The sequence below is a fragment of the Empidonax traillii genome, unplaced genomic scaffold (genome assembly GCF_003031625.1).
Source record: "Empidonax traillii isolate 1590-97213 ecotype Southwest subspecies unplaced genomic scaffold, ASM303162v1 scaffold8:size5222938, whole genome shotgun sequence".
Lineage (NCBI taxonomy): Eukaryota > Metazoa > Chordata > Aves > Passeriformes > Tyrannidae > Empidonax > Empidonax traillii.
The window spans coordinates 1,715,555-1,739,291 of NW_020955201.1; the positions used below are offsets into that span (position 1 = coordinate 1,715,555).

At 39.1% G+C, this 23,737-nt stretch overlaps 2 protein-coding genes across 2 annotated transcripts in view; both read left to right on the top strand.

Moving 5' to 3' along the window:
- Positions 1-18,088, top strand: part of DMGDH (dimethylglycine dehydrogenase) — a 36,848-nt gene extending 18,760 nt beyond the window's left edge. Inside the window, exons 10-16 of the mRNA XM_027882551.1 lie at positions 264-429; positions 2,937-3,067; positions 4,518-4,735; positions 5,650-5,807; positions 6,902-6,961; positions 15,926-16,060; positions 17,310-18,088. Coding sequence (XP_027738352.1) covers positions 264-429; positions 2,937-3,067; positions 4,518-4,735; positions 5,650-5,807; positions 6,902-6,961; positions 15,926-16,060; positions 17,310-17,525 — 1,084 coding nt within the window. The 3' untranslated portion in view covers positions 17,526-18,088. The remainder of the gene's footprint in view (positions 1-263; positions 430-2,936; positions 3,068-4,517; positions 4,736-5,649; positions 5,808-6,901; positions 6,962-15,925; positions 16,061-17,309) is intronic.
- Positions 18,089-22,365: 4,277 nt separating this feature from the next.
- Positions 22,366-23,737, top strand: part of ARSB (arylsulfatase B) — a 66,758-nt gene continuing 65,386 nt past the window's right edge. Inside the window, exon 1 of the mRNA XM_027883835.1 lies at positions 22,366-22,641. Coding sequence (XP_027739636.1) covers positions 22,366-22,641 — 276 coding nt within the window. The remainder of the gene's footprint in view (positions 22,642-23,737) is intronic.

The following is a 23,737-nucleotide window of genomic DNA, read 5'->3' on the forward strand; positions in this document are numbered from 1 at the left end:
ATAAAGCTCATGAACAAATAAAGAGACATGCTTGGCTGTTCAGAAAAAAAGCCTTTGACACCTTAAAAATTAAATAAATGTTAAAGGATTTTAATTATTAAGCTATGTTAGACTAAGGAAAATATTGGGTAAGCTGCCTACAATTAGGGAAGTCTGTCTCTTTTGGATGATTATTAAACTGAAGAAACTGAAGACTATGTTTTGCTGAAAAGAGCCACAATATTTTAAAATTGTATTTCATGTGTCTAACTGCTCTGTTTCAGACCCAGTTTTCGGCGCACAAATTGGTTTGACCCTGTGGGTCGTGAGTATAAACAGGTTATGGAAAAAGTCGGTGTGATTGACCTGTCACCATTTGGCAAGTTTAGAGTAAAAGGCACAGATTCTGTTAAGCTGCTGGATCATCTATTTGCAAATGTTGTTCCAAAGGTAAGTGGGACAGTGGTAACTGTTGTAATGTAGGATTTAGACAGACAAGCTCTGTTTCAGACACAGAAAATGAAACATAATATCTTTCAGATACCAAATACACAGATCCTTGTGAGGAATTTCTGTGTCAGATGTATTGCATTCGTTTAAGAGCACAGTGAAGTTTATACTAGAGCAACCCCAAGTAGAAGTACATTTTGGCACTGATCATTGAATCAGAATGGTTGAGGTTGGAAGGGGCCTCTGGATGTCAGCTTGTCCAACCCCCATGTTCAAGCAGATCACCTGGAGCTCATTACCTAGGACTGTGTTCAAATGGCTTTTGAGTATCTACAAGGATACCACCAGCTCTCTGGGCAACTGGTTCCTTTGCTCAGTCATCTTTAGAGGAAAAGAATGTTTCCTTATGTTCAGACAGAACCTCCTGTGTTTCAAATCTTTATCTAAAATACGAAAGTTAATCTCACCTGGAATTTCCAGTAGAATAGCTTGGCAGTTGCCTGCCTAAAACTGTGGTGTACTGTGGCAGCTTGAGGCACAGAGCACAGTAGGGGAGGGTGCTCTTGCCTGGCCATAGCTGGATGTTGTATTCTTCCTGAATTTCAAAATGAACACCTTTGTTGTTGATTGATTGGTTTTTGGTTGGTTTTTTTGTTTGGTTTGGTTTGGGTTTTTTTGGAAATGTTCCCCCTCATACTGTCTCTGTTTTACAGCTGGCTGCCTGGTGCAGGCAGGGCTGCAAATATACAGGAGATTCAGTTTTCACCTCACACCCATCCTTTCTTCACAGGTGTGGCTGTTCATAGATCCTTGTAGTGTGTTTCTGCTCTAAAAAATGGCACACTGTGATAAACTACCCCAGGTTTCTCATTCTTGGTTGTAGTGCGCCATGAGTCATTTTGTCTTTCTGCTTTGTCAACCAGTCCCATGTAGTGTCTTTAACTTTAGAGGTACAGCTCCAGCAAGCAGATTGTTCCTTTCTGAAGTGGTACAGACTTGGGGTTTGCTTATGTCAGCACAGAATTGCATTAAGTATTTGCAGTAGGTGATCGCTTTCATTGCTTCAAACACCAAAGGGAGGAAACACAGGGAAACAGTAAGTACACAGATTATAGCTATGAAGGTATATAAGCTCTTGTAAGAGGTCAGAGTCAACTGAATGGGAAGGATGTACATGACGTTGGTATCTTAAGAGGAAGAAGAACCTAAATTGCCATGTAGTTATACTTTTTTACCATGTTCATTTTGTGATAACAATATAGATTGAAAGTTTGTCTTCTAATTTAGGGTAGGGATAGGGTAACGTAACACTTGCCGAATATATTTATATGGTGGAGGAAAATCAAGATTAAACAGGAAATTATGAGAACAAATCAAGTGCTTTCTATGAAGTTTAGTCAGCATTGCTAAGAGGAAAAAGAAAACTAGATGGCAAAGCAGAAGGCATGGTTTATGAGCCCACTTAAAAATCCAACATTCACAACAGTTTGTTATTTTTTTTAAAGCTGCTGATTTTAGTACCATTCATGCTTATCTGCATCATAAAATAATCCAGTGGAGTTGCCAGAGATATACTTGTATCACAGCCGGGTTGGATGTGAGTAGCATCAGGTCCTGAAAATTCAACTAAATGCCTGATATATGTCAGTAACTATATTAATGTAACATGACCTTGCAAACGAATCTCAATATCTCCAAAATTTTTCCTTTCTCCATTTGTTGTATGGAATCTGGGCACTGACTAGCTGGCTGACAAGTTTCTGTGAAAGCAGAATGAAATAAGAGAGATTAAATTCTGCCTCTGGAACCAGACCAGCACAACAGCTACAGCATATTCATATTTCTATTTATATGGATGATATATGCATGAACATGTGTGTGTTTTATGGGCACAGCTAATTAACTGTTATTTGAAATTTTGTCTCTAAGATCAAGTTTCTACACAGAACCTGATCCAAATATACAGAGATGTAGATTCATAGTCAGCAACTACTAATATAAAAGCATACATAAAACAGGGCCACAAAAGCATAAGCCAGCTCAGTATTTCTTTCTTTAAAGTAAGGGGCAAAGCACATGCTATTCTTTTGGGATCTGAAAGCCTTATTCATATGATTGAAAAAAAATTATGTCAATAACATAGATTTTTTTATTCAGATAATGAGAGAACAAAATAAAGTTGACTGAATTTGCATTAAAAATGCATTCTGAAAACAAATGTAGCTTAAGACTGCCTTGAGTAATGCATAATTAACAAGTATTTATAAAGGTCTTGATTTATCTTTTTTTAAAAATTTCCATTTTTTCTATAAATAAAAATGTGTAGTTTCCACTGCAAACCTTAAGTTTGGCCAGTTGTGTATCTCTCCACTCCTATTACAGCAGAGCAGAGCAAACATTAAAAAAGTTGTTTTTTCAAATGAAGACATATAACCATAAATTAATTATGTTTAAGAATTGAAAAGTTTTATTTTGCATTCTTAATAATTGCAAATTTTACTCTATAGGTGGGTACCACAAATATAAGCCATATGTTAACACCAAGAGGAAAAGTTTATGCTGAGCTAACAGTTTCTCAACTGTATCCTGGAGAATTCATGCTTGTGACTGGGTCAGGGTCAGAACTCCATGATCTGAGGTTAGTTCATCTTTTATGCAGTAAGTACATAGTGTTATACAGTCATATGAATATAGAAACATTTTTACTAAGTTCCAAATTCTCAATTATTACTTAACAAACTTATCACAAAATTCATGAGAGCTATACTTATTTATTAACTTTAGTTTCTTAGAAACTTGGTTGACTTAAAAGCTGAAGTATAAGCAGTTGGGTAGTGAATTATTGCTGATGTGAAAAGATCGAGAACGTACTGACAGTTATGTAATACATGTTATCGGAGGCAGTTATTGTTTTGTTGTTGAACCTTGTGTTTGGCATTGTATGATGTAACATAGCGCAGTTGTTCCTTTCTGGTGTGTTCTCTTACGCAAAAAAAAAAAAAAAAACTGGCTTTAACCAAGGATGACCCCAGAGGCACTGACCTGGCCCATAGAGATAGGTAGTGTAGTCTTCATGATTGTGGTAATGTCTCCTGCCTCGGGCTTTGGGGTCACAAAGTGAAACAACAAAAAGAAAGGAAGTAGAAGTAGTTGCAGGATGACTTAATAAATTACTTTTCATAGATGAGCATCGGAATTGACATTTCTAGTGCTGTTCTTACTGGAGGTTGCTGGCAAATCAGTTAATCAAAATGAATCAATGTCTAAAAGACTGAAACCTGCTACCCTAATATTTAAAGAATACAAAGTATTCTTTGAATACCATTTAATATACTAATTCAAAAGAATACTTTTGAATACTGTTTAATAACAGTCCCAAGAGAATCAGTAGGATCGCCAGCACATTCAGGAACCAAACAGCAGAGTCAGATCTAATGTAGTTAATTCTACAGATTTCTGAAGTCCTCTTTGGTACTCCCCTATGCCTGAGATCTGGTGACACTGCTGAACAATCTAGTACTTAATAAGATTTTAAAATATACTAATTTATTTTCTGAGCTTCCTAAAAGACAGTTTTCAGTTGTTTTTTATTAAATCCAAACAGAACTTCCTGCCAATACTTTAACTACTGTATTCAGGATGGAGCAAACCTGCTTGTACATTTCTGTTGTCACAGAAACTTATTTGGAGATTTCTTATGTTTATCGTGTTTCTTACTTACTCTTTTTGTATGTTGACTTTTTATTAACATATTCTGGATCCAAAGCCAAATCTGTTGGCATTGTATGAGATAATTTTTTTTCTCTTATCTTGAATATACTGTTGCACCCATTTAAATTCTTTTCTTTCCTGGCTGTCTCTCAGATGCCTGTGTTCCTGTACCAGTGTCTCATGAGAAAACAGTGTTTAACATCAATGATGGATTTGACTATCTAATGTAGCACATAGATTTGTTGGTTATCAGAAGATGTGGCACTGGGAGCTGCTGGGAGGATGAAAACTAAAAAAAAATTACTGGCATTAAAATCTTATCTAATTCAGTTACTTTTCATAAGAAGTGTAACATCAGTTTTGTGTTTTGTGCGCAGATGGATAGAAGAGAAAGTAACAACAGGTGGATACAAAGTTGAAATAGAAAACGTGACAGATGAGATGGGGGTACTTGGTGTAGCTGGTCCATATGCACGACAGGTCCTCCAGAAGTTGACAAATGAGGATCTGAGTGATGGCTCATTTAAGTTTCTTCAGTGTAAACATCTGAAAATTTCCAATATTGCTCTTATTGCTATTAGGATATCGTACACAGGTAAGCAATAAAAAAACCCCTGCACTTAAGGAAAGAGACAATTAATAAAATAATAAATGTCACTAAAATTATGTTGAAAAATAAGTCTCACCATGTATTCAAAAGAAGTAGGTTCATTATATTTTGCCTATAAATGTGGGAGGAATTACAGTACATTGATTTCCAAATGTGATATGGTCAGGGTCTGTGCTGAGTTTTTCCAAGACCTTTTTTTCTAGAAATACCCCACAGTGTAAATATTTATTTTGCAGAACAAAAGGCCAGTTCTGATAACCTCTGTGGTATTTGCTGCAAAACCAACGTCAAGAATTGTTTTTGGATTACCGTATATTAGTGTTTGTCATGTGCTTTGAAAATGTAATGCTGTAGTGCTTAGTATTTGGGTTTTTTCAGTTACTTTTTACTTCTTGTTACATCCATCCTTAGTGCAATAGATTGAATTCAGAGCATTCTGAAGTAGCTGAAATCCTTGTAATTCATATTCTCTTTCTGTTGTGCTACATAGGATACAATGCACGGATTCTTATTTACACTCAGTTACATTTGCTATTCACTTGCCAAGTCATCATCTGGTTTTAATGCCCTTAAACTTAATTTATCATTGTATCTTCATTACATGACCTTTCCTTTTCAGTTATTCTGATTTTTCCTTGCCCACAGTTTTCAGTTAACAGTTTAAATTAGAATAATAGTAACTATTCTAATTTAAGTAAGCCCTCTGCTTAATACAGAGGGCACAAATCCTCTGGTGGTTCTTGCAGGGAATGAAACTTACTATACGATAGGAGAATTGGCCCTAGAGTGTGAATTAACAGTTACAGCATCGATCCCCACTTTTTACCAAGGACAGGAGTGTATTTATTAGAATCATTTCATTGAACTGATGAAATCATTAATCTTTTTTTGTATAACAGGTGAATTGGGCTGGGAGCTGTATCATAGAAAAGAAGATTCTGTAGCTCTTTACAGTGCAATCATGGAAGCTGGCCAGAAAGAGGGAATTGATGACTTTGGAACATATGCTCTGAATGCTTTAAGGCTGGAAAAGGGTTTCAGAGCCTGGGGGGCAGAGGTCAGAAAAGCTTCTTTATTATTTCTTCTGAGGTTTTTGGTGAGGGGGAAGGGAGTTACATGTTTGTTGGTTGGTTTATTTATTTTTATTTAGTTATGCTTGTACAGCTTTTAGTCAGAGTTAGCATAGCAGGTATTTGTACCAGTTTCTCCATTTAGAATGAAAAAAGAATTTACCTTGAGCAGGAAAAGCTGCTATAGTTCTGATTGGTGATTTTCTAAATAAAAATAACTAGTGTACTTCATTGCAATGCTGGCAAAGAAACACTTATTTCGATTCAAGGATGCTTTTCCCTGTTGTGTGTAACAAAATTATGAGGGTTTTGCTGAGCTCTAGTGTTTTAAAATCAAAGGTTTGGCTGACAGATTCTGAAAATGTTTTATTTCTGTAATAACTATGTCATGAGAGGCCAATTATTCTTGCTTCATAATGTCTTTGGAACTTTTTCATTTCCCATTAGCTTGTTCTTGCTCACTCAGAATAAAGAACTGCTCAGGGAGTCTAGAGAATTTGGGAAAGATCAGTATAATTTCTGCTTACCTGAAATTTTTCCTAATTCCTTTTGAAATGAAAGATCTCAAGAGGGTGAAATGGTGGGCATGTAGGGGTCCTTTGTGTTTGCCCTGCGATAATTATTTTCATTCCTTCTTCAAATGCTGCCAAACAAATTATTCTCCCTACACCTAAGGGGAAGGTGGTGAATGAAATTGGCTGTGTTTTATTTTCCTCTCCAGCTAAGACATTCTGCTGTGTTATAAAAGGTGTACATACCTCAGTTATTCAGTCTTCTGCAGGTTCTAGTCTGCTTTGATGAAAAATCCTATTTCTTCCTGAAATGTGTTTATTTTGCATATTGAAACTTAGATGACAGATTTACACATCTATATGTTATATTAGGCACATTAGTAGATACACTGTTTAAATCACATATTGGAAGCTCTCAGTGTATTCAAATGGAAGTTGTATGTATGCCATATGGAAGACATTGACATAAGAGTAGCTAGAAGTATGCATAGAAAGAATAAATAACCCCACCAACCCAAAAGCTATGATGGACCCTCATTGCTGGATCATGAATTTATATCTTTTAACAGATGAACTGTGACACTAATCCCTTGGAAGCTGGACTGGAATATTTTGTAAAGCTAAACAAGGTATGTCTTACTATTTTCAATGTGTTTTATTATGTCGAGGGTTATTCCTTTAAGTGTTTGCACATGAAAAATGTCATTATCTGGAAAACCAAATAGGTTTAGAAGCTGAACTGTGCAACTATAATTAAAAGGATGATTACTTTATAAGAACCAACTTGCTTAAAAAAATATTTTCCCATGTTGCTAACAGAATTATACAATTGATCGGAAAGTTGCAAATACTAAATGTTGTTGACACAAAAAAATAATTCTTGGTGATTTATTCTCAGAGAGAAACTTTAGTCATGTACTTTTGTAAACATATCATATACATATATACAAGTTGAACAAACCTGTTCATATTTTGAAAATGTTTTACCTGCTTATTCTTGTTAAAGCAGATGTCTCTGAGATTTTTTTCCCTGGCTATCACTCTAGGACAACAGTTACTGAAAAACAAATATATTTTTTAGAAATGCTGACTGACAACTGACAATAATAAGTTAAATATAAGATAAAATAATACTTTAGTTAAAAAATAATTATTTGTTCATAGAACTTCTGAAGAAGTCCTCTGCTCATAACTGTTTCCCACCTGATTTGAAGTTTAAAGAATGGAGCTAGTTGCATGTAAATGTGCAGTAAAAAAGATGTTATTCTATCTCCTTTTATCAGCAATCTCACTTTCTTATATTATTATTTTGCTTCAATTTTTTATCTGTAAAATGAAGGGCCAACATTTTTATGTAAGGGAGATCAAGAAGAAAAAAGGCTTGTGAAACATTTAATCTTTACAATGATGTAATGTGGTACAGGGACAAACTGTTCTTATTTACGCTCCCTTTATACCTGAAATGGTAATAAATCAGATAATAAATCATCCTTGATATATTTGCTATGTTATGTGGAGGCACTGTAGAACTGATAGAAAGAATGTGGAACTTTGAGTTACGTCTCTAAATAAAAAGCAAATGTTAAACCATAGGAAAGAGTTATGGACGTGTGTTAAACCTAAAACAATGCTTTTATATTTATAAGACAATTTCACCAACCATTAACAGCAACAAGCCCAGGAAAGTGATTTTCCTCCCTGACTGCTGAACCTGTCTATAGAGGTTAAAGTTCTTCAACCTATGTAGGATTGAGGAAAGGTGCTCCCAGGAGTGTCAGTGTCAGTTCTAAATGTAGTGGAGTTACAGCTGTTTCCATTGAGTAGTATAATTTTGCCCTAATCAGAGTAAGTGACACATGCAGGGGGAATACAGAATCTTAGGATTATGCTGTATTTGCAAATGAAGAATTTTCTCATCTTGAGAGATTAGCAGGATTGCAGGGAAATGCAATAAAAAAAAATATTATTATTACTCATTTTTCTTTCCACTTCCTTTTGATACGTTTGTTTTCTTTTGTTTTCCCCCTTTAGTACAAGTAGGAAAGCAGCCATAAACAGGGAAAGCCATTGCTTGCCAAGATGCCCATGCAGAACATATGAAGGCACTAATGTGCATGAAGCACTTGATTCTCTAATTGCACTGCCCACTTCTCTGCATGGTTGAAATGCAGGTTGGAGCAGTTCTTTGGAGAAGATACTCACATTGTAGGCAAATGGGCATGTAAAGAATCTCCATCAGAGATGCAGGGTATCAGCTTAAAACATTTGGCAGTTTTGCTGAACTAACGTGAGAAAGGAAATAATCAATTTTTTTTATTGACTCAAATGAGGGCAGTTGTGACTGTATGTTGACACTTCAGAGGTACCTGAGCTAATTCAGATATTGGAAACAATTGTACGAAATGCAGTGTGAGAGTATTTACTCTGCTTCTTGGCAGTTTGAGTCCCAATTCCATGCCTCTGGTTTTGTTATACATATAGCATAGCATAGCCTTCAGCATTATTTACAGGCCACTGTGACTGAAGACAAGCAGTACTCTTTTTTCACCTCTTTCTATTGTTAAGGAAACTTCCCCCCTGCAAAAGGGCAAATTAGGTAGAAACTACAACAGATACTTTAATACTTCTTTTTGACATTTTGGTGTGTTAAGTTCCTCACAAACATTAATCTTTGTGAGGAAAGCATGTGCCTCCAAGTGGGGAAAGTGCTGATCTCTGTGTAAGTTAAAACCAAAACGCACTGTTCTGTTAATTGCTTCTTACCCTGCAAACAGGAGCTGAAATAGCTCGCAAAATAGAAAAAACCCCAAACTTCAGCATAAGTGAATCTTGAGTGGAATGTAATGGAAAACGAAAATAGTTTCTAAACAGAGTAAAGTGAATGAAGAACCAGATGCCACTGAAGGCAATATGATCAAAAAGAATTTTAATTTCCACAAGAGGGCATTCAAATATCAGAGGAATATATATTTAAGAGGGGTAATTTCCTAATAAATTCCTGATATTCCCTATATTTAGAAAGTTTAGTATATGCATCATTTTCAGGTACACGTGGACTAGTAATTTTTTTAAATTAATAATAGGACAAACTCTTAAAAGCTTAAGCTGATTTTTTCCCCCTCACAGTAGAATAAATTATAACATGGCAATAAGTAAAGGATTTCTGTGGCAACTTTCATTTCATCAGTAATGCTGAGGAGATGGCATTGTTCCAGGTGGTTTCCTCTAGACTCTGCTTAATAATCTCTCTTTTTCTCTAATGTTGGTGTTAGTTGCTTCCTTGCACAGATGAGCAGGATGGGCTGCAATTAAACCAAAGTGGAGGGACAGTATATAAGGGAGGGACAGTATATAATGTCTTCACAACTTCACAACAAAAATATGCCCATTTTAGTGATGAGATTTCTTTTAATTCCTGTTGTCTTTCTTTTGGTTGTTCAGTTGAATTTAGTAAATCAGATAAGTTGTTAGATAACCTCATCTCATGAATAAGCATGCTGCTACTAACTATTGAATAGAGTCCTAATTTTAGTTTCTGTGCCAGGAAGTTCATAGAATAACTTTAAGGAAGAAAAAGTTGCATTTCTTTTTGCTCCATGTCTGAGAATATTGTTCTGCACATTTTTATTTTCTCAGGTTTTCAAGTGCTCAAAAATGTATAGAGTATTCACCTCTGAATGCTTAAAACAGCCTATTTTTGTCCTGAGCTTAATGGACTGGAAAGTCTGATAAAACTTGATGTTACAGTGAAAAACATCCACGCCAGTTTAAGTAGCTCATAGAAATTAACTCTTTCAGAAGGGTTTTCCTTGTGAATCCAATAGTGTCAACATTCATTAAGAGCTTGAAGTCCACAGTCAGCTCTTACGTTTGTGCTTGTGTCGCTGTATCCAAGACTGCCATCTCCTGGTCATGCTCTCTGCAGCAACAGCTCACTGTGATTTGGAAGAGAATGCAGTAGATGATGAAAACTCTTTGGAACTCTGCTGTAGTGTGCTCTTACAGGCCAGGATCTGAGTGTTTAGCTCATTATTCATTTTTTTTTTCCACTAGGAGAAACTACAGAGGCAGTGGGGTTTTTTTGCCTCAGCCCTCTTTATTTACTGGGGCAGTTTCTTTGTTCTGCATTCCAAGCTTCTTTCAAGATTTCCCACTCTGCTCTGCACTGGGGTGGCCTCAGCTTGAATACTGAGTGCACTTTGGGGCACCATAATATAAGAAAGATATATTAAGCTGTTAGAGAGTGTCCAAAGGAGGGCAACAAAGATGGTGAAGGGCCTTGAGGAGAAGCTGTGTAAGGAGTGGCTGAGGTCACTTGGGTCTGTTCAGCCTGGAGAAGAGGAGATGGAGGGGACACTTCATCACAGTCTACAACTTCTTTGTGAGAGGAAGAAGAGGGGTAGACACTGGTCTCTTCTCTATGGTGACCAGAGGGAATGGCCTGAAGTTGTGCCAGTGGAGATTTAGGTTGGATATTAGAAAAGAGTTCTTCACCCAGAGGGTGGCTGGGCACTGGAACAGGTTCCCCAGGGAAGTGGTCACAGCACCAAGCCTGACAGAGTTCAAGAAGCATTTGGATGATACTCTCAGGCATATGGTGCAATTCTTGAACATGAGCTGGTGCAGGGCTAAGGTTGGACTTGATGATTCTTGTCGGTCCCTTTCAACTCAGCATATTCTGTGATTCTGTGATTTTTCTATATCCAGAATCTCTTACTTTTTCTTCAGTCTACTCTACCAGCTTTTCCTTTTTTTTTTTTTTTCAATGCCAACCTGAAACCTTCTCCATTGTTTCTTGCTCCTTTGCTTATCTGCTTATCTACTTATCTGCTTACCACTAATTGCATCTCATCTCCTCTGACTCAGGTAGTCAGAGACTACCTGAATTTCATTGTCAAAATGCACCTCAGACTACAAGTACTACCTCTTTTTTATCACTTTGACATTTAGTGGTTTTAATATTGAACTAATTAGACACACAAGTACTTGTTTTGTTAGACATTATGCATAAAAGCTGTGTTATGCCCAGCAGCTTCTCATAGATGGGTAAATGACAAGATACAGTCCTTGAATAGTGGTCTAACCTCCAGCATATCTATACATAAGTTGTTGTCTCATGGGAAACTAGGGTGAGCAGTTCTAAGCATATGCTTCCATCCTTTTGTTCCTTTGGTAGCAGATTTAGACTTGCAGTTTCATTCCCTCCTCTTTCTAGTCATCATTTCCCTCCTGGCCACTTTGCCAGAACTGTTCCTCAGTTGTTTCAGTCCAACTCATGGTATTCCCATGGTCTAAGGTGCTATGTCCTGATGTATTAAAACCCAAAACAATAAAACTTCTTATGGAAAAGCCGCCTTTTTTTTTTTTTTTTAATTTAATGAGTACAGGTTGGAGAAAGAAAACTAAAAGAATCTTGAACTGTCCTAATTGCAGAAAGCATACCCTCCAAAAATGGAGCACTAGCAGAATCACTACTCCTGCCGTTGGCCTCCAGAGCCCTGACCAGCCAACACTAGGTGAAGAGAGAGGGTGGGGAAAGTGACAGAATAGATGTACATGCTGGCACTCTAGGTCCCTGCACCATTGCAGCATATGTAGTCATTTGTATCATTAAATGACTCTCATTAAATGCTACTACTCTGACCTGGTAACACTGCACTCTCAGAACACAGAGGCAAGCAGTGAGTAGGGGCAACCAGAAAAACAAACACTTGTAGCTATTTGTTTGTGTTTTCCATTTCTTAGTTATTTGCTGAGGGTTTTTTTTCCCTTGGTTGTGGTTTTGATTTGTTTGGGGTTTTTTAAACAGTCACTGACTCTAAAACAAGATCTGTCTTTGTCAGACTACAGCAAATGATTCATCATAATCTTCTTGCTTCTAAATCCAGTAAAGGGCAGGCTCAGTGGGTGGAATGCCTGGCACTTGATATCCAGGTCTGGATCAAGTGCTCCAACGTGATGCGGTACAGCCTGAACTTCAAGAATTCCTGCATCTTGCCCTTATTGCAATTGTCTGCCCTTCCTTCACCTCTCTGTCTTATATCCCTCCTCTTCTGAGAGGAATGACTACACTAGTGGTGACCAATCCCACTCCATAACCTGGTGTTTCATGCCATCTCTACTCCACACAAGAAAGGGAGGAGGAGGAAGAAGAAAGAGCAGAGACTTTACTGAAGAAGGGCCAGAGATCCTGGGGATCTGAAAAAAGGATGGAGTAATGGATAGAAACTAGGAATTTGAGAGGGGGGAAATAGTACTTTTTTCCCACCTTTCTTTCAGTCCCCATTTTTTATGGCTATAACATATTTATTTGATGCACTTCTCCACCTAAGTCCCATTCAAATTGAAATTTAGGTGTGAAGCCATATTCTGTCATTACTTCATTTGGTTTCCAGAGGGTCATAAAACATATAACTTATTCCATAAATTTATGCAGGCTACGAAACATGTTAGAAAGAATATGCAATGATTCTGTTATCTGTATAAAATGAACACCTAGGTCACTCCCAGTGTTTTTGTTGGGCCACTTAAAGGAATAAGCACCCACTAAGCTAGGAATTTTGAGCCAAAATAAATAAGTAATTCATCAGTTGTTTGTAGCATGTCAATTTCTTAGAGCTGGGTGTTTGCATACAAGAAGGGCTTAGGTAGATTAGTGGTGCAGATGTCATACATGACTGGCCACACCTCCCTTAGAAAACTATTCTGTGCAGTTTAAGCTGTAGCATTGGCATATAACATTGTATTTGAATGCTTGTATTTAGTTCTAAAGTTACATTCCTTGTGATTAAATGCCAGAAATTACATTAGCATGAATAGGAAAGGATTTATTCAGTGCTAAGTGATTGTTTAGTTCCTTGGTATTTCTCTTCATCATGCAAAGCATTTTAATCTGTGAGTCATGCTATGGTATACAGCCTTATTTGCATTTCTAGTTGTAGGTATTTCCTACAGTTGTACATGTTTCTGCATAGTAGAAAAGTGACAGGGAACTAGAATTGCTGAATATTGTCTCATCTGAGATATTAGCTTAATATTTAACAGAAGCCTCTTGACAGTTATATTCTAAAATGAATCCTCATAGTTTTTTCTGTTCTGAGCTATATTTCATGCTATCTTTCCCCAAAGAGTGCCATCTGTAGTCCTTATGCACAGTGTCTGCTTTATCTTCAGTTGATTCACCTTGATTTGCAGACTAACTCGTCTTTACTGGTTCATAAGCTTTTTTCACAACTGTTTACAGAACCTAACCTTTAATAGTGCAAAAACTCTTCATGCCTTTACTGATTTCTTCTCAGCCTACACACAGACATATGTGAACATGAAGAACTGCAAGAACACATGAACTCATTGTAGAATAATCTATTCCAAGTATAAGATGTGTTGCTTGTAATTCTGACAGTGCAACACTTCTCCACAGAATTATCTCGAAAGAAATTTCTAGAAATAGTATTTTTGAAGTCTTCAACCGTATTTAATTTCTTTTCTCTAAGGCACTTATCCAATGAATATAATTCCTGCTTCAGACCTAAGATCAACTGCCTTAAAATAGCTTCCACTGCTAGTCATGTCTTCAGCAAAGGCTGAAAAGCTAGAGGACTTTGCTATTATGTTTCTTGCCTATGGCTGGTGTGTATCTGGCAGTTTAGTTGAATACAATTATTTTGTTTTGCTTGATCTATATCTTAAAAGAAAAATGAATAGGTAGAACTCGCAAGCCATTGTTCCTAATATTAAATGCACAGTTATAGAAATAGATAGAAATAATGATATCCAGCTTGATTACTATTTTATACTCTGTCCTAATTCTCAGGATGTTTGAAAGGAGCTTTCCCTTGGTTCTTGAAGAACTTTGTCCAGGACCAAAATGTTTATAACAGCTCTTTTTTTCTATGGCTCCTTTTTCCAATTTATTCTCTACCCAGCCAACTAAGCTGTCTGGGTTGCATTTAAGTTACCTTTAAGTCTTCAGCTTTAACTGTGAGTTATCAGGTTCACAGCTATTGGTAGGCAAAATGAGCTCATTGCTGTGAACCTGGCCACAATACTACCTAATATCTTTATTGATGATCTGGATGAGGGGATTGAGTGTGCCCTCAGTAAGTTTATGGATGACACTAAGTTGTGTGGGAGTGTTGATCTGCTGAAGGGAGGAAAGTTCTGCAGAGGGATCTGGACAGGCTGGATTGATGAGCTATGGTATGAAGGCCAGTGGTATGAAGTTCAGTAAGGCCCTACACTTGGGTCACAACAACCCCAAGCAGTGCTACAGGCTGGGGAAAGAGTGGCTGGAAAGTGGCCCAGCAGAAAAGAAGCAGGGGGTGATGATCAACAGTGACAGTGACTGAACGTGAGCCAGCAGTGTGCCCAGGTGGCCAATGGCATCCTGGCTTGTAGCAGCAGTACTTCAACCAGCAGCCCTAGGGGAATGATCGTTCCCCTGTACTCAGCACTGCTGAGGATGATCCATGAATGAGGTGTTCAGTTTTGGGTCCCTAACTACAAGAAAGACATGGAGGTGCTGGAGTGTGTCCCGAGGAGGGCAATGGAGCTGGTGAAGGGTCTGGAGCACAAGTCCTGTGAGAAATGGCTGAGGAGCTGGAGTTGCTTAGCCTGGAGAAAAGGAGGCTCAGGGGAGACCTTATTGCTCTACAACTACATGAAAGGAGGTTGTAGCCAGGTGTGGGTCAGCCTCTTCCCCCAGGCAACTAGCGACAGGATGAGAGGAAATGGCTTCAAGCTGCACCAGATGTGGTTTCAATTAGACATCAGGAAAAAGTTTCTTCACGGAAAACGCTGTAAAGCATTGAAAGGGACTGCCCAGGGGGGTGGTGGAGTCAGCATCCCTGGAGGTGTTCAAGAAATGACTGGATGTGACACTTGGTCTAGTTGACAAGGTCGTGTTTCGTCAAAGATTGGACTCAATAATCTTAGAGGTCTTTTCCAACCTAAATGATTCTGTGATAGAATCAGGCTAGAGGAATTAGCTCAACATGGTCACATACAGTAAATACTGTCCTGTACACCCTTGAGGATTTGGAGACTTGCTGATGATTGTCCCCATACTTTTCATGCATTTATGCAGTCTGCTTCCAGAAATATGAGAATCTGCATGTACCTTTCTAAGCAAGCTGAAAAAGGGAACTCCAAACAATAGTGTTACTCTTTAACTAACACACAGCGTTATACAGCATCAAAAGGAAATGTGTTCACAGAGGGAGGCCCAAATTTTAGGATCTGGGTGTTGGAATTCCCTTTTTTTCATAGAAATTGAAATGATGTACAGTCTTCTGGCTCATAATCTTAACTGGGCAGACAGTATTGTTACACATCTCAGTACATGGGTATTTCTACTGTGTTGGAATTATTGATATTAAAGTACTGAGATTTAGGAAAAAAAATAAACTGAATAAAGTTACCAACACACAATGTAACAATACCAAGATACTATCTGTCAAAGATTTGATTTCATCTATATTTCATACAGAATACTTAATGACAGGAAAAGAAATAAAGATAAATTTAAATGTTTATATCTCTAAACTTTTTGCAGAACCTGAACATATATCATCATTATCTTGTATTTTTTTCAGCCAGCAGACTTTATAGGAAAGCAAGCACTGAAGCAGATTAAAGAAAAAGGGCTCAAACGACGACTGGTATATCTCACCCTGGAAACAGACGATGTTGATCCAGAGGGAAATGAAAGTGTGTGGCACAATAGCAAGGCAAGGACTATAGATCCTATTTGTTAAAAAAATCAATATTAATTCTCCACGAACAGAATCTAACTTTGTGTTTCAAGTGTAAATGCATTATTTCTATTTTACTAGCACAGATCAATTTGGAGCTATGATAAACGCTTTCTAATCTTCAAGCAGGAAGCAAAGGCTAACCAAATATCTACACAGAAAATGTGAAATGCTACCAAGCCACAGAAACTAGGCTTGGAACAGATTGAAGTATTGTCATCCATTTTCTTCTTTAGCAAGTTCACCATTCTCCTAACAACACTTTTGCTGTTCACTTAAAAGAAATGAAACAACAGCAAAGTTCAGGCCTCCACAGTGCAGTATATATTATGTATTGAAACACTCACTGGCAGTTCAATTGTTGTAGATAATAAACATATGCATGTGTACACTGTATGTTCCAGTGAAAACTTGACTAAACGCAATAGGAATAGAGTATTTTGTCAAAGAGCAAAAACTTCCCAGTTTCTGGTGATACTACTCTCAGCTGAGAATATTCTGAACTGCATGACACGCTTTAAACTTGCATTATTAATGTCTGAAGTGTATAAACAAATTAACCAAATTGTTACAACCCGGTTTAGAAGCTCTGCTTTACCAGGTGTTACACTTTTATTTCAGGTGTCAAGAGATTTTGCCTACACAAAATCTTGCAAAGTCTTTTGATTCTCTGGTACCTTGAATTCATGTCTGGAGAAAAACTACACATTTTTCTCTAAGAGATTTTAATTTGGTGAGAAAATAGGGGTTTTGGCAAAAAGGGTTTAACAGAAATAACATGCGACTTCACAAAACATTACAACAGATTACAGAAAGTAGCAAGCACTGTTATAGTATTTGTTATACCCAGCAAACACAAACTTAAGTGATCTGCCATTCCCTGTCTCCCCAGCCAGAGCGAGGGATGCCACAGCCACTTAAAGGGTGTGTGTTGTGGGAAGGCCACCAGGCAGACCTTATTGACAGCCCAGCCATATGGCTTTCCCTGTGCTCTGCATTGATGTGGCCATGTTAGCTCCAGGCCTAAACACCCTCCCTCCCCCAAACAGACAACTTGATTTATTTGACCCATCAATCAAACAATCCGGTGAGATACGAATCCAGTCTCTGACAGATGTGTAGTTGTTTGGCTTGGTTGGTTTTGTTTGTTTGTTTGTGTTGTTTTTTTAAGGAAAAATCTCACTGCATCTTGAAAATGAAGATAATTGTTTGTGATTTCTTTCAGGTTATTGGCAATACCACATCTGGATGTTTCAGTTATGGTGCTCAGCAGAGTCTAGCTTTTGCTTATGTTCCCATGGAACTCAGCAAAGTTGGACAGAAATTGGAAGTTGAACTTTTAGGTAAAAATTATCCAGCAACAATTATACAAGAGCCACTGGTGCTGACTGAACCAACAAGAATGCGCCTTCAGAGAAAGGGTGAAAGTCCCAAAATATAAACTCAGATGAGGATACAGCAAATTACGCAGTAGGAAATAGTGCTGTTAATATGCATGAAATTAAGAGAATTGAACTACTGAGATTTGCTAATTACTAAGCACAAGATCCTCATTGCCATACATCAATGAGAAATTCAATAGTCTTACCGTCCTACTTCCTTGTGTGGGCTGTTCACATTAGAGATCTGAGCAGAGCTGATGAACCAGCAGCACTTGTGAGCAGAAGCACTTGCTTCCCAGTAGCACTTGTGAGCATAAAGTGGCCGGGAATGAGTAGGTCATTGATTCAGCTTGCTTCCACACTGGCTGGCAGATCTGCATTTATGCATACAAGAAAGGTGCTCTTGATACTGTCCAATAGCAAGTTCCTCCTCCTCCTTGACACTCAACAGTTCCTCCTTTGCGTGCCCTCAGGGTAAAGTAGCTTACCCTGTCTTCTTTACAACATGAATAGCAAACTCGTCATTAAAATCATATCACTAGTTCTGCTCAGAATGCTTCATAAGGAATTGAAATACGTTCCATCAACCACTAAAAATAATAAAGGTGTTATTAAAGGCAAACTGTTGACGTTTTTTCCCAGTGTGTCAACCTGGCAGAAATCTAAAATACAACACAATGCTCTATGGTTTTATTTAGAGTATGGAGGAGAAGAGCAATTCTTAAAAGCACAGTTTTGAATTTCAGTATTTCCCAAGATTATGCAAATTCAGCAGACACCACAATCTGAAGTGTACAGCAACAGTCCCTCTGAGACAGACTTTCACATATACATTCCTAATAAGTCTGCTAAGCCAAAACTATTCCAATGATGCCTGCACATCCCAGTTTGAAAAGTTAGAATCAGGTTTGTAACTTCTTTTCTAACTTGGAAGAAATAAGTGTTATTCATGAACACATCAACTGAATCAGTCTGACTGAGCAGAAGGGACAGGCTTTCTGCAGCCTGAGCAAAATAGCAGATACAATTCCTATAGTCGGGTGCACTCAGAAACTGTACCCTTCATAAAGATTTCTAGCTGTAACTCCCAAATCCTAATTTCTCCAGGACCTGTCTTATTGTACAGTGTAGTATTATACAGATCCAGACACTGATTTCTTTGTGTGTTTCTCACTGACACCTCTTGTCACCCAAGTCTCACCTAGATCAAGCCTTGGCTAATTAGTGGAAGCTGTATGAGGAGTGGCTGAGGTCGCTTGGTCTGTTCAGCCTGGAGAAGAGGAGACTGAAGGGAAGGGAGGCAACTTCCTTGTGAGGGGAAGAGGAGGAGCAGGCACCACAGTTCTCTGTGGTGACCAGTGACAGGACCTGAGGGAATGGCATGAAACTGTGTCAGGGAGGCTTAGGTTAGATATAGGAAAAGGTTCTTCACTCAGAGTGTGGTTGGGCACTGGAACAGCCTCCACGGGGAAATGGTCACAGCACCAAACTTGTTAGAGTTCAAGGAGCTTCTGGACAATGCTCTCAGGCGGATAGTGTGATTCTTGGGGTTGTCCTCTGCAGGGCCAGGAGCTGGACTCGATCCTTGTGGGTTCCTTCCAACTCAGCATATTCTATTATTCTAATTTTCATTTAATTTCAAGATTTAGATAAGCAGACAATGTGTTATGATGCTTCTGGGACATGGCAATGTAAAGTTTCTTTACTGCAGTCAAGTTAGAAGACTAAAACAACTTCCTGTTCATCACTGACTCTCAGATACTCCATTTGTAAGACAGATGGAGTATCTGAGAGCTTGTTACATTCTGTTACTTCTTAAGAATGTCTGTATTAGAAGTGCTATAGTTGTGATAATCATAGGTCTAAAAGGGCTTCCTACTTGACCTAGCTTCTTTTTTACTCCTCTGATACCCAAATCAGCTTACTGAGTATTCATCAGGATAGCTCAACATTGCAGCATCTTGCACAACACAGATAAATGAAACAGTATTAAGACAAAGTTTTACAAATCATCCCTACAGAGAGATTCACATATATAGCTCCATCTTTCAAGGCTTTTAAGGAAAAAAAAAAAAAAAGGTAAAGCTGGAGAAATGAGATGGGGGAAGTATTCAGCAGCTTTTGTATCTTCCTGTCACTTCATTACACGTTGAGATACGGTGTTGCATAAACTTGTGGTGCCAAGATACAGCAAGAGTAAGTGAATAGGAGCAAGAATGTTTTAAGTAGTACATCTGAGTTTTAAGAGGGCTTCTAACCAATCAAACAGAAACATCAAGGTAGAAAGTTTGACAGGGACTTCTCTGGAGTCTTCCGCAACACCATTAGCTAACAGAGGAGACAGTTTCTGCAATGAAGGGAAAAAATGACAGTTGGTCATCTACGAAATTTTCTGAAATACTCAGATCCAGGATATGTCAAAAGGCTGTTTTCTCAGACATACTTTTTTTTTTCATTTTCCTTTATTATTCCATCTCCAGAGAGTGTTTGCATATCAGACTAAATGTTACTATTACCATTTGAATTTTTGCTCCAAGTTTCCATGGAAAAAGTGTCATGTTCATGCTTTGTATGGAATGATAAATCCACATGGATACCATAATCTTATGTGTCACTCTAATGGCTTCATTAATCACTGACCCCAAAACAGCATCCAAATTATTCAGCCCCAAATTCAGAAAAGGTAGACTGAAACACAAGAGACTGAACATAGACAGTTTCTGGGATTTATTTTTTTTGATTCAAGAGAATGTTGTCTGGTGTAAATAGTATTTTCTGATTGGGATTCCGATTCCCTCAACCAGTAACAAAATATAAAATAAACCATAAATACTTAGAAAATATGACAGGCAGCAACATTCAGACTGTGAATGTGCAGTATCTGCAGTATATGTTTCAGATAATTCCATTTAATGTTTTAACTGTCAGCTCAGGCAACCAGGTTATCCTGTTCTGGTGGAGTAGGATAATCAGCACATAACTCTTGACACAAGGGAATATGAGTTCAGCTGCACTAGAATACCGTGGTAACTTTGAAAACATGACTGGTGAATAGCTATTATTAATTTTATTGCAAAATTTGTATCCACCATTTCTGATTTCACCAGCACTATGCAGATTTTCGAAGTAATTATTTTGAATGAACTAAAATGGTTTCCATGGGAATGCACTTTGAATGAAACTTTACCTGTAATAAGGGCATGGAAGAAGTTAGACAAATAAACAGTTCAGTGCGACATCTGAGACTGGTCATGAGACCTGAACTAGGGAAAAGATAAATCAGAACTTTGCTGCTTTTGAACAGTATGAATCACACCTCAATTTAAAAAATTCAACTCATAGTCACATACCAGCAATCCTGGAATTTACTTCAGGAAAAACTGACTTTAGGACAGTACTGTTGCTTCCTGTTACAGTACTGGCTGTGACTATAGCATATTGTCATTGCAGAAAAAAATCTGGCATCACTCATCATTGCTGTTGTTTTCAAACCAGCAGGGAAATCAGTGGCATTTAAAAAAACCCAGCCTAATAACTTCATAGGCTTATCCACTAGACTTCATTCATAGAAGCATGAACTTTCTTTATAAAGAGAAATCAAAAAGAAAGTAGTTGATCAAAAACAAAGTAGTCAGGAGTCTAGCATACTCAGTATTTGGCTTTCTTACCAAGAAAACCAGTTTTTAATGTGGACTGTTCTTTGACCTGTTACCAAATGACTGTATAAATTTGGCAATACACGTACGCACCATTCTAGCTAAATGTGAAACACGTGGTTATTTGATCTTCAGCTGGACACTGAAATTTATGTTTATTCCATGGATGAACAAAATTGATCCAAGTTGATAGCTATTTCTGTCCTTTCACGGTCTTAGATTTTACATCAAGATTAAAACTAAAGTAGTGGTTGGTTGCATTACTGCTTTAGGCAATTTTATGGTTTGCAGAAACAGACAGCCCTGTTGACATAGCTGCTATTTCTGCTTCTGGGTTGCTTCACTTCCTTCCTACACGGTAACTAACAGTCACGACCACCATTTTAGAGCCAGACCTAGATCAAGGTTTTTCATCTGTACAGGCAAAATGAAAAGAAAAAAGCACTGTGATTTTTATGGTTTTGCAGAGAGGTCGAGGGGGAGGAGGGAGGGATGACACACATGGGTGTCTTATTTGTGAGTGTGTTGTGTGTGTCTGTGTGTGTGTATGAAAGAGTGCAGCTGATACTGAGAGTTCCTCCAACAGGAATAATTTCCATCTTGCTCAGCTCAGCTCAGCTGCATCTTCAGTGACGGTGGCGACTTGTTTTTCCTGGGCTGCAGCACACATTAGCAAGCAGCAAGGCCATGTCTGTGTTGCAGCTGTCTCACTTCACTTACGCACAGAGTAAACTCTGTAAGCAGTATATATTAGATCTGGATGAACTCCTATGAAGGCAGAAGTAACAGCCCAATTACTTGTACCTGAAAGCACGATGTCCTCTTCTCCTCTTCCTCCTACTGTGACTTCCTTGAAAACACAGATTATTTGAAACACAAGCTTGAACATAGTTACCTGGTTCCCCTGGGGAAAGGCTCCGTGGTTTAAAACGGGTGTTTAATGTAAGAATTGAGGAAAGTCAAAATTAGAACGGACTGCCAGCATCAGCGAGTCGGATACTCCGCCAACCCCAGCAACAACTTTACAATTTCCTTTCTCAACTCACTCCAAACCTCACCCTCCCAAAGCCCCAACAGGCCCTGTCCCCGTCCCCCAGGCTCGGCCAAGGCGCGTCCGGGCCTGCCCCGCCCCGGTACCGCCCCCTCCCCGCCCGGTTCGCTCGGCGGGCGGAGCTCCAGGCCTGGGGCGGGCTTTGCGGCCCAGTTCCTGCTGCCGGTAATAGTGGGGTGGACGGGCACGGGAATGGCGCTCAGCGGGCTCCTCTGCCTGCCCCTCTGCCTGCCCCTCTGCCTCCTGCCCCTCTATCTGCCGCGCCCGGCGGCGTCCCGGCCGCCCGCCCCACACCTGGTGTTGGTGCTGGCTGACGACCTGGGCTGGGGCGACGTGGGCTGGCACGGCTCTGCCATCCGCACTCCGCGGCTGGACGCGCTGGGCGCGGGCGGCGTGCGCCTGGAGCGCTACTACACCCAGCCCCTCTGCACCCCGTCCCGCAGCCAGCTGCTCTCCGGCCGCTACCAGGTAGGGCGAGCACTCGGAGCCGGAGCTGCTATCTGCGGGAGAAACTCCGGGGCTCCCTCCCTTGCCCCCGGGGCTCCCTCCGCTGACCAAACTTGGCGCTCCGCGAGCTGTCGGCAGGTGGATGGCAGGTGTTGCTCCCCTGCTTGCTTCTGGCAACGCTCCATGTAGTTTGTGCTTCATGTGACCCGTGTGCCGGTGCGCTGGGAAGAAGCTGGTTTCCACTGCTCTGTGGAAACCGGCTACTTTTATATGCAGTCTTAACTTACCTTTGTCTTTTGAACTCAGAGTAAGCCGACGTGGATTTAGTACAAGTTGTTCTGCTCTAGGGAAGCCGAGGTGCTCTCTGTGCTTAGGTTGGATTAATAGGCATGGCAGCCTGTAGTGGAAGATACCCTTAGTCATCTGACTCTTAGGTACTTCTCCAGTGGACAGGCACATGGTCGAGGTGCACACAAAAGTGGATCAGCACCACTCGTTCAGTTTTTCCAGCATCTTTTCCAATGCAGGTTTAAATGCATCCCAAGCTGTATACATTCTCCTCCATACGGTACCGTAGATGTTTCTGTGCTTCTTGATGGAGTGTGCACAGAATGATCCTTGGGCTACATGCCCAGCTACTTCATAGTCACAGTCATGATTTTTCCACTTCTTTTTTCAGTTGCACAGGTATAAAGATTGGGCTTTTTAACACTGGTATAATTCTCCCTCTTCCTGCCCTTGTTGCAATGTTGGAAAAGCAGGAGTGGAAGGAAAGAAGCATGGCCATACAGCATGGATGGAAGGAGGAAAATCACAACGGGTTAAGTGCATTTCAGAAACTTCCCCTCTCTCTCTCAAAGTTCTGCTCATCCATGTTAATGGTAGTGATTTTCCAAAGAAACTGCTCTTAATTAATGAAAATAAACATCATTCTGTATGATTGGATCCTATCTCTTGTTGCAGAAAGGTTGTTCTAGGTGATATGCTTTCAATGCAACATTTGTCCTATTCCTAGAAACTCCAAGAATCAATAACAATTAATAGGAAGAAGTAATTTACGTTGTCTTTAGCAGCTCTTTAAGCTGTTAAATGACCTAAAATATTTCTTCATTGTGAC